Source organism: Acipenser ruthenus, chromosome 25 (assembly GCF_902713425.1).
Source record: "Acipenser ruthenus chromosome 25, fAciRut3.2 maternal haplotype, whole genome shotgun sequence".
In the NCBI taxonomy this organism is placed as follows: Eukaryota; Metazoa; Chordata; class Actinopteri; order Acipenseriformes; family Acipenseridae; genus Acipenser; species Acipenser ruthenus.
This window is the reverse complement of record NC_081213.1, coordinates 20,002,062-20,014,241: the sequence shown is the minus strand read 5'-3', so window position 1 is coordinate 20,014,241 and position 12,180 is coordinate 20,002,062. Positions and strand designations below refer to the sequence as shown.

The following is a 12,180-nucleotide window of genomic DNA, read 5'->3' as shown; positions in this document are numbered from 1 at the left end:
GAAGTACACTCTCATACTACAAAAACTCCTTTATTGTCTCTCTAAAGGGCTATCTTATTAATTGGTATTCAAACTCTCTACTATAAACAAGGGGAAAAACAGATAACAATCATATGCAAAAAAAGGAATATCGCCACCCCCTTAACTGTATAATTGGTTACCTTTGATTTTAATGAACATGCTAGATAATTATCATGTATTGAGAGAAAAACACAATGAAAATAAACTATTCAAGCTAATTTTATTATCCATCTATAATGTATTGTACATGTGTACCAAATACCAGGCCTTTTCATGCTTATACAATATATTTACCATACAAAGTGTTAACATCTTTCCCCATTATGAACCTCACTTGTTCATCCTTTACCATGCTTACGTGTGCTTACCATTCTTTCTCAATGCTTTACCATGCACTACTGTATGCTTTTATAGCGCTATATCAAAGTAAACCTTTAGAAGGGTACAAAACATTTTTTTTCTGTCAATAACATACCATCGAGACCATTCTAAAGGAATCAAAGAAATATAAAACAGTAAGAAATGTGTTTATTAGGGGAAAGAAATATTCCATTAACCACAGCTCATGCTCACAGCCTTTATTAAAACATCTATTTGCTGAACAGATAGGATCTTGAGAAGATCTAAGACCATGAAGAAAAATAAATAAATAAGCATCAGCAGTGTGCTTTAGTTAAAAAATGTGGTAATTACATGCACTTAAAAAAATAATATATGCTAAGTACAATGCTAGTACCTTGTGTTATTAGCATGTAAATGCAGTATGCCTACTTCCAATGCATTCGGTACCCTATGATATGAAGCCCCTTTGTTTCAAGGTTCCCACTTTGATCTCAGCCACCTCAATCTTGTAGCAGTAGAAGGACAAATCAAATTGTGTTGCCTTAGCTGTAGCTGAATAGGTACCCAGATTGAAACAATATTCAACCATCAAGTGGCATTGAGTATTGATTACAATCAAATTAAATATAAACTATAAAGCCTGAAGGAGAAAGAAGTTTTAACTACAATGGGCCAAATATATCAAGGTCTCTCTGCTGTTTACTGCATTGTTAAAGGAAAATCAATTTTCATATTATAAAACTAGTAAGAAACTATTTGGGCATACTTCTGATGTTACCATAGGCAAGGTAGTACAAGATTAGAGCAAACAGGGATCTGTGACACCAGCTGCAACATTTTAATTAATTTAATCAACATAGCACAAATTGGACACAATAAGCGCTTTTCACTAGAAATTTCTCATTTCTGATTCACTACACATTTTCTATATTCTGAGAACTAAGTATTCTGAGCACTCAGAATTGAACCAAATATGAAATGTTGTTCAAGTACATTGATATTTGGACGTGGTCATTACAACAGCCAGTAAGCAGAGGAGATTAATCTGCTCCAAATACAAATCTGGGTTTTGCATTCATAATGCATTCGCTTTACAGTTGTTTCATTTCCCAATCAAAATTGATTCTTTTGAAAGAAGCATTCCTTTTTTGAAATATGTTCTTATATATTGAATTTGTATCGATTTTACCTGTTTTTCTACCTCACTGCTGAAACCCCTTACCAGTTAGGAGGGCTGAAGATAAATGTACGACCTCAGTTCCTGCTGTAAAGCCAATCACATTACCCTGTCGATCCCCAGCCAAGATGGGCAACTCACCGCAAACAGTAATCAAACAATGCTTATTTAACTCACCCGGCAGTGCTTTCATACGGGAAGCCACTATGGAACCCGGTGTAATTGAAATTATACTGCAATTGGCAAAACAGACAATTAGCATAAAGATTGAATTTAAATGTGCCTTTACCATAAAGACCCTGGTGTTCATGTGCTCTATAGTCATGTCAGCTTGTTATTGAGGACAATCACTGAATCTGAAATTTCAAGTTGTGATTAAATATTAATCACGTTTGCGTTAATGATTTTTTAATTGCCCGAGTCAGTGGTAGCGTCTATCTGTTTACGTTCACTGTGATTTTGATGCATTGGGATTTATGGTGTATTCGTTTCTATGTGGCTTTGCTAATGAGTTTCTTATAGACTGATTCCAGCAAATACACAAGCAGAGGTGAACCCAAGATTGACAATTATTTTTTAAATTCCCTTTATAGCAGTGACCATATGTAAGTCAAACGAGGGAGAATTCCATACAGCGCGACGAGGACTGGGAATATGAGAACTAGCAAATTCATTACAAAAACTCATTACTGGAATACTCAATATAGAGATCTCAGTACTAATTCTGAGAACTTGTTATTAGGATGTAATTGTCTGAATAAAATAGAGACCAAACTGGAATCAATTTAGACTTATGTTTGCTGATATGGCTGTCTCACAAATGAAATCCCTTTGCACGTCTTCACATCAATTGTATCAATCCATCTCTCTGCCTATCTTTCCTTGCCTGTCTGTCTATAATTTGATTATGTAATTCTTTCTGCTGTGTTCACCTCCCTTGTGTGCTGTTCAGGATATTCAGGTAGCAACACACAAGATTAATTTTGACACCGAGAAAATAATCTGACAGTTGAGAAATGCGGACTGTAAAGTTGGCTCTTTTTTTTCAGTACACAGTGATGTGCAAGCAACCTCAAATATTATGAATACTTTACATTAATATCATCTAAATGTTTCTATTATTATTATTTTATTTAGCAACTATTTTAGCAACAAATGTGGTCTTTCAGCTTTTAGGAATCTTTTCAGATGCATCCCCATGGTTGAATAAGGACTTTAGTTTGTTAGCATGGTAAATCATGTCTAACCGAATTATACAAAACCCGCATAATATATTAAATGGTATATATCAGTATATATCATAATGACACTTAATTACATAGAACTACACATATCAATGTGAAATCCAATGTACCACATGAAAGCCATTCAAATGAAATCAATAAATAAAATGATACTATTGTTTAAGAAACACTGAAAAATGTCTCTAATACTCTAATACTCTAATAATATTTTTACATACCAGTCCATTCACTGTAATACGAGAGAAAGAGCTCATAGACCCTGCTGTATATAGAATTATGTGCTGGAAGTATTGGACAATGTTATATGAATAATAAAAGCTACATTGTCTATATGTATATGAAATGTATATGATTGTTTTATTGTACTGCAGGGGCAAATATTCAGCTACTTTATTCAAACACATGTTGCTTAAATGTCCATATTCAGTTTCACCAGAAGTATCACAGAATATATATATATATATATATATATATATATATATATATATATACACAGTATATATATATATATATATATATATATATATATATATATATATATATATATATATATATATATATATAAACACACAGTATATATATATATATATATACACAGTGCTTGCTACGTAAGTCTCCCTGCCTTAACATTAAAAATAAATATCCAAAAGTACGACCAATAGGTAACTAGAAATCTGTTATGGTGACCAAAGTCTGACCAGGCCATGCTATCTACACCAACTGATTGTAAACTACTGTGCTCCTGTAATAGGTACAATACATTTCCTATGTGTACAGTACACCTCTAATGTCTAACCAGTCCCCTGGCCTCTATCCACAAAACAAGGCCATTACATTGTGTGATAAATGAAGAAGGCTCATAAAAGCAGAAAAGTAGAATAACAGGAAAGACATACCAATATTTAATTACACATGTAATTATATTTTAAACCATAGGGAGAATAACAATGAACTTCCTTGAAGTATTTAACTTGATTAACCACCTGCCTGTCGGGATGCTGCTTTCCGCAGTAACACTGACTAATTTTTCACGCTGTATGTTTTTGTGGAACTGTTCAATATCCCATGGCCCACATGCAAAGATTACTAGCACAGCATTTGAAACATGTTCATGTAGTGTATCTGCAAAGCCTTGCATAGTTCTATATTTAATAACTGGATGTTACCAGCTGAGCAGGGTTGAATCAATATTCTTATATTCCCCTTTATCAAATTCCAGCAGCTGCCTGCAAAACTGCTTTCTGGTGAATTAATGGATTCTGCTGTTTTAGTATACTGCCAAATTCTGTTATTTTGCTTTACCTAAATTTGTATGCGGTACAATGAGGTATGATATTAAAATGCGCAGTGGCAACTCAAATATAATTATACATGAATTTAACTATTATTTTGTGCTTGACTCCAAAGAATATTCCACATGTATTAATATGAACAGACTTTTTCCAACTCTTGTTCATAAGAATGACCACCTATTGTAAAGTGTCACCACTAATGGTAAAAAACAGACTCAACTCTCCCCAGGCTGCACTGGAAATTAAAATACTATCACTGGGACAGGTGCTTTTCATCTTACTGCTAAATCCCCAACACTTTTTGACAAGACTTGTCCGGAATCAAACCACAGCAATGAAATGTCATCAATCAGCAAATGCTTGTGCAATACCTACTGCTTCTGTAAAGATTAATGCTGGTATGCATTAGTTATTAGGGTCTCAAAGTGATCAGTGTGCCCTGTTGGAAACAGATGCACATTTGAAACAGTGATAATTGATGTTTCCAGAGGGAATATGTTCAATATTTTTGGTTTTAAACCTGAGGAGTTTTTAAAAAAAATATATAATTCTAATGCAACACATTACATACAAAAACCTCACTATACATTTAGTATTCTTAAACTTTTAAGTGCACACTTTGCCTGGGTTTAAATGAGACAGATGGATTATTTTCCCATCAGAAACCACAGGTTCCCTCAAGCTGGCCACAGTGTGCTCCCCATGTGAAATCAATGAGCTCCCTGAACACGGCAGACACTACACAAGCACTCTGTGAACTTGTCCGCTTCTTAGATCAAAGACAAAAAGGGGAAGAAATATCTAATACACTATATACACGTAGAGATAGATATAGATTGAAATGCGGGTAGTTTTATTCATGTACAGTATACGTTTTTATAATACACCAGTACCTATAAATACATTTTTACATATACAAAAACTAATAACATACATACATCAATAAATACAGGTCCACTACTAGAAATACTTCTTCATCTACTACAACTACTACAGTCTACTACTACAACACACAATTATATTCATCAGATTTTACTGTTCGACTAATAGGCAGACAGACCATTCTATGTTGAGCATTTACATATGAATGTGTATTACACTTCTTAAATAATCAATTCCATTGCTAAAAATCGCAGCTTTGGAACTCTGTGGACTGGAATGGGGTTACAGACGAATCCGTGCAGAGCACAGCGAAGATCAAATGTCAGGGCGCATTCTTACACGCCGAACTTTGCACGGGTCTAAAGCAATGTGGAAATTAGTCAACAAAATAAACACACAAATACATAAATAAATAAATAAATAATAATAAAAAAAGAAAAATAACGGCAGAATAATAAAGCCCAGCCTGCCTCTAAAAAATCACTTTAATGCGTATTTTTTTAAAAACAGCGTTTTGTATTGCACATTTTTATTCAAAGAAGTGTGATAACTGCGGTAGAATTAAACCCCAAAACGAGAACCGCTCCATGCACCTACCTTAGATCCTTGATGGATTTAAAGGTCCACAGGTTCTGACAAAAAGAACCTATGTTGTTGGAGATGTCCTGACTAGTGTGTAGAGCAGCGTTTCGTTCTTTAATTATTTTTCTAAAAGAGAGTGGTAAATTCCAATGCTCCTGTCCATCCACCGTGCGCTTTCTGGACAGCCGGAGTTGGATGGGGATTGGGAGAAGAAACGCTCAGTGAGAGAGAGAGGCGGATGGGGGTGAACGAGCGAGCGAGCGAGAGGGGGAGTAACAGTGAGTTAAAATGACAAGCCAACAAGAGGTGTGGCTACTATTTATCAAAGAAAATGCTGCAAACTATGTAATAACGAGTGTCCGTGTATATCCGCGTAGTACAGGAGCTGGTTACTATTTGCTTGTGGTTTCTGTAGGAGAAAAAATGTGTACCTGTCAGCACTCAGCACTCAGCACGGGGGAGAGATGACCAGCACTCGTGTCTGCTGGCCGGACCTGGTGGTTTACTGGTTTTCAGCAGGTTGTACTGGTTCAAGAGACTTGGTGTTGGTTGTTGAACTGGTTTAATTAGGTCAATCCTTACCAGTTGAAGTTCTGAATGCAACTTTTATATAGCCTATCTGCTGAGTGCACAGTGAATCAACTCGTGTTGCTTAAAATTATGAAAAAAAATAAAATAAAAACGATTTTCTGGAAAATTAAAAAAAGATGGGGAGGATAACTTAATAACCTACACACATTTTACTTTACAGAAAATGCTATTTTGTTTGTAATAGTTAGCAAGGATAGGATAACGGAAATGAAAATGGGGTTATCAAGGTTTCCAGGACACCCCCCATTTTTGTTTGATTTCTATAAGAAAATATAGTTTTATGGCTGATCACTTTCTTCTAAATAAATAAACAATCTTGAATACATACAAAATGAATACATTAATTAATAATACACGCCACTGCTATTAATGAGATTAAATAACATCACATTGACAGTGATGCATATTTTATATTCATGGCTAGGGTATGTATGCCACATTCATTATTTGATTTTAATCATGTTCAGCTATTTGTTTCTATAACAACAAACATTACAAATACCGTTCTTTAATAATAATCAATAACAACATGCATTAAGTGAAAATTCATGACAGTTCTGCTTGAAAAGTTAACTAGAAAACTTATGCTGGGCAGTTTAGGACACATTTCTGAAATATAAAACTAGTTTTCAGTCAATTTTATAACAAATCACTAATATCTACAAAACATTATGTTAAAACTATTTACCACAATAAACCAGAATGCACAAGGAAGTAAAAGCAAATGCTGCGTTTATTTTGAAAAATAACACATTCTTTTGTAATGCTGTGAATTCAGCTATCCATTCACAAAACACCAAACCACCTTGGATTTTTAATCATTTATTGACATGTTCCACCGATCAAGAGGGAATTCCTAAACCGCCCGATTGTCTTTAATAACACTTGTGGTGAACCATGAAAGGCCCTCTTTCATTGTAATCCTGACTTGAGACCCACATGGGCTGGAAGCTGTTGAGGCAGGCCATGATGGAGCCTCCAACCCAGGCAGAGAACTCACGGTGGGGGCCGGCAATGACATTTATCTTGGCTCCTCGGGGGGCCAGTTTGATCATCTCTTTTTTGAGGCGCTCAGGGAAGCCACGCAGCAGAGATGAGCCACCACATACCATTATACTGTCCATCATCTGCTCATGCTGCTCCGTTGGACACTTCTGGAGGCTGTTCATGGTCATGACGTGGATCCCAGCCTCCGACACCCCCAGAGTAGAGGGGCAAAATAGGATTTCAGGGCAGCGGAATCGCTCGCTACCCAGGGTGATAGCATGCCCATCCGGAAGCACATAATCCATGAGGTAGCCCCTCTCTTCAGACCTCAGCTCAGCCTCGTAGTCCTGAGAGATATAGCAGCATTGCTTCTTGATCTCACGCACCACTGGTTTCTCCTGGGAGCTGAAACGGTTGCCCGCGTCGGCCATCAGCTTGCCGAGGTATTCGGTTAAGGCACGACCAGCCAGATCTAGGCGGAAAGTGGCGTGAGGCATGGAGTATCCGTTGTGGATGGGGGAGACATAGGTAGCACCTGAGCCGGATTCCACTACCAAGCCGGTGGTCCGTCCGTAGGAGTAGACAGACAGCAGGGACTGGTGAGCCACATACATTGCTGGTACACGAAACTCTTCAAAGAGAAGTTCAGCCATTTTCTCCCGGTTTGTGGTTGGTGAAAGTGGGGCATCTGTCACCAAAATGCCATGCTCTTCAGGGCAGATGCGCAGCTCCCAGTAAAATGTGTGGTGCCATAGCTTCTCTAGGGCATCCCAGTCCGTCACAATGCCGTGGGTGATTGGCTTCTTTTTGACCACGTCCACCCTCTCTTTGGGAATGTTGTATCCGATGAAGTACTCTGGCCCTTCTTTTGTGGACCGGCTTTTCTGAGGGATGATCCCCACAGAACTTTTAAGTACTGTGCGGGGCTGCTCATCCCCAGAGAACCCAGCTTTGGTGTATCCAGAACCTGAGTCCACTATAATAGCGACAGTCTCTTTAAAAGCCTCTTTAGGAGCATTTTTGGGATATATTGCTGGACCACTAGATACTGTCCTAGGTGGAACTGGCGTAGAAGATCTACCTGCTAGGTTCCTCGATTTTGGCAAATGTTGCCTATCCATAATTAGTTCTAAATATGTTCTTAAATACCTTCTATTTTCTTTCTTTCCTCTCTTCACACACAACTGATCTGTACTTGTTGGAAATACACTGGGTTTATTTTAGTTGCCATGACAACCTGTGATATCATAATGTAGCCATGAACCAGTTGTCATGAATAGAGTAGATTAAGGTGAGGAACAACAGTGACAGCAGGTGATTTCACAAAAGAAGTGATGTCAATTGTTAATATGTGTGTGTGTGTGTGTGTGTGTGTGTGTGTCTGTGTGTGTGTGTGTGTGTGTGTGTGTGTGTGTGTGTGTGTGTGTGTGTGTGTGTGTATATATATATGTATGAACATATTTGGAACATGGAAATATACAGTTGGTCAGTTGGAAAAGTAAACATGATAGCACTGTTTACAGCAATTTTTAGCCAGGCCTTTGGGATCCTACATGAATTTCTGACTGAATAATCTTTAATCTTATAGAGAGTTTAAATGATATTGAACTTCTTTATTGTATTTTAAACACTAGTCAATCTACAATCTACTATTAAAAATATATCTTGTTTATCATCTTCCATTTTTGTTTCTCAAAGTATTTTTTTGTGGTGTATAGCTATAACTATAACTCAAATAATTCAAACTCATTTGTCACAATCTGTGTCTATACCTTCTCGCTTTCATTGATTTACTTGTTTCAGTGCTCTAATTGCTTTTGATCCTAACTACCTCCCCCAAATTGAGAGAGTATCTCTCTGACCCCTCTGGATTCCAACAAATTACTTGAATGACTTCATGCCACATTATTTATTGACTGACTCCCTTCCTCCCCTTCCATTGATGTGTTAGTGGTCTTGTGCAATCAGTTACTGTCAATACAGTATTTTTCAATCTGAATGAAACTAAATAAGATTTTACAAAAGGTTTTACAGTCTCTTTTTCAGCATTTGTAATGTTTGTCTCCTGGAGTAAAGTTTCTTCAGATTTCTTTACCTATTTTAGATGTATAGCCCCTCTAAACCTATAATATTTTAGTATTAGTTTTGAATACAGGCGTTAAGATAATGGCCACGCATTCAAATGACTCAATCTACTCAAATCATCTTAGTGTCCATGGCCCAATAGTTTTCTTCACCGTGAAGTAGCAACACAAATTTTCTTACAATGCTGCATGACCTGAAGGTAGTGTTTATAATATGGCTTGTCGTCATCTTTATCTTCTTGGTGTTATGTTTAAAATTGACCCTTATTTTCCTTAACAAATGATTTACCTTTTCTGGTATTGGAGTTGTAGCAATGGAGCTTCACCCTCATCTACTCTTTATGATGAGTTTCTGTCCAGCGATCGACCGGCACACAGCACCATACGGTCTATTTTGCATTACAAACAGCACTGCATTTCAAGATTCATTTTTTTTGTCATTTTAGTCTGTTAAGAGACAAATTTGACAGATGCAGTCCAACAATTTGAGCACAGTCAGACATAATTCAAGAAGAATACAGAATACACAATATTATGTTAGTGTATTTAATGGTAGGTGACAAATGATGAGGGTGATGAGGGCAACAGCATGGCAGAATCCGGGTATGATCATGACGTATTTCACACTGGCAAACATAAAGAAGTGAATTGAAACAACAGACTTAAAAGTGTAAATTCATTAAAACATGAACTGTTACAACAGATTGTCCAATGTTTTACTTACTTAAGAAAATACAATTCCAAAACCTAATGAAAAATTCAATTTTGGGAAACAGAAATCTGCATCCACATACAGTCATCAGCACTACTCCAAGCTGACAACTTACCTACCTGGATGCATCACCTGCTGAAATAAGGACAGATGCACCAAGACTGGAACGGGAAGTGTGGTTGTTAAGTGCATATTCTTATTTTTTCATTCCTGTTGAAAGTTCAAATCTGAGAATATAGGGTCTAGTTTAATAACAGTTACAACCATTTCTGCATAATGAGATATACGCAGGATAGATAGGAAGGCCATTGAAAAAAGTAAAAAAAAAATACTGATCAAGTTAGTTATTACTAAGAGAGACAAGCGTACTGATTGTACAATAGATAATACCTAATTATGGTGATTAGAATAAGGGGGAAAATATTCTGCCTTGGGGAAACGCAAACTTGAACCTGTTTTAAGAGAATAAATGGTCCAAACACAATGTAAATTGTCTACAGAAAGAAGATGTACTATGCGAAGTTTATGGGAAGTTTATGGGAAGTGTATTCCCAGAAATGGACCTCAAGACAGCTGCAAATGTTCAGTTTGTCCATCGATCTGTACCTAATAGATCTACATGTTGGACGTCACAAATATTAGATTTTGTGAGCAAATCAATAATACAAATGCAAAATTGAAGAAGACGGATTGATACAGATATAAAATAAACGTTGCTTATATGGAATGGCATAGGTACCTCATACGAGAATGTGGGCCTTATTTCAAATTTTAAAATGAAACTTAAACTCAATTTAAAAACAGTTATTTTAAAGCCTCCAGGGAATTCTGGGCTAGAAATTTGCAGGCTGTTCTCCCAATTCTACTATGGCCCATAAAGTTATCACTTTTGGATAGAGAAGCACCGGCCAATGCTACATTTATATATTGCAGAACAAATATCAGGGATGGCATATGTAGAGGCATAAAAAGATCCCAATATTTTACAATATATAACTTCATTTTTTTTCAAAGGGAGGCAGACTACAGGTTCCCTGTGTTCAATAGCTGTGGCAAAGAGGCCTGCTGTGCTCTGTTTTGTATAAACAGCTGTGTTTGCCCCCCCCCCCCAGAGCTGGGGGCTTATTCTGACATTAAAAGGCTAACTTTTAATGAGCCTCATCTAAAACCAATTTAGATTAATGAAATGCTGTTAAAAAAAAAAATAATTTAGCATAATTTGACTTGTGGTTACAAAGTGCATACAGAATATTTAACTTGCCATTGTTTGAGTATGTTATATAACTAGAAAAGACAAGCAGATAACAACTGAAATGTTTATTTTTATGTAGCAAATTTTAAAATGTTATATTTTAAAGAGAGAAATATTGACTTAAAGTTACAGTACCTTATTTACATGTCTCAGATCCAGACTTTGCATGTCTCAGTTTTTCACCTTTGAGGAACAGCTTTCAGGAACAAAGTAATTTTATAGTCTAAGGTATAAAACTACAAAGAAACAACAGAGTGGCAAGAAGTAGCATATAAATGATTGTTTGTTGATATTTCTGATTACTGATTTTTTCATTGAGTAATTTTCATTTGTAATGTGTGTTCAAATTGTATAGCATATCGTAAATAGAGGAGGTGGCCACACCTTCATGAGTAGCTTACTTGGTGCATTAGGCGTTTGGGTTATTGCGTGTATTGATTTGAACCTTTCAGGTGTCACAGTCTTCTAAAGCCTTTGCTTTGCCTATAGAGTCATTTTCTGATTGATTAACCAGTAGTTGTCTTTTGGGACTGTGGCATTCCTTAAAGATTCATGACACAGTGCACCATGACTTTCCATTTGCAATTGCGGTGTGTGATACCAATACATAGTCCTTCTACGATCCTTTTTCGGTTAAGGAAATACAATTGTAATACATATTCATTTCCACGACAAGTATCTCAAATGACAAGAACCAGTAAATACCTGTGAATATGAAGCATAGCTAGCCATAAGCCCCACAGGGGCCCATCAAACCTTTGAAAAGTCACCAGGTGTGATGGAATTAGAAAATGCTATACAAAGTCAATCTAAACAACAAGTTAACAGTGATATTTAAGACCCATACAAAGTCTTTAACCTTGACATGAAAAATTAGTAATACTGGATGCTACGTTAAAGAGGCTTCGATGTTATTGCTTAATGTAGAAACAATTTAATGTAATCAACACTTTGGACAATTCTGGAGAGACACATGACCATTCCTACATTCCTTCAGGGAAGCTGGGGATGGAA

The 12,180-nt window shown here is 36.4% G+C and overlaps 2 protein-coding genes across 2 annotated transcripts in view; both read right to left on the bottom strand.

Moving 5' to 3' along the window:
* Positions 1-5,858, bottom strand: part of LOC117414204 (caM kinase-like vesicle-associated protein) — a 40,269-nt gene extending 34,411 nt beyond the window's left edge. The window contains exon 1 of the mRNA XM_034024004.3: positions 5,556-5,858. The gene's annotated coding sequence lies outside the window, so the exon portion shown is untranslated. The remainder of the gene's footprint in view (positions 1-5,555) is intronic.
* Positions 5,859-6,912: 1,054 nt separating this feature from the next.
* On the bottom strand, positions 6,913-8,239 carry LOC131701617 (actin-3-like). The gene has a single exon (XM_059000505.1). The coding sequence runs from the start codon at positions 8,237-8,239 to the stop codon at positions 7,007-7,009; it is 1,233 nt and encodes a 410-aa protein (XP_058856488.1). The 3' UTR covers positions 6,913-7,006.
* Positions 8,240-12,180: the final 3,941 nt, after the last annotated feature.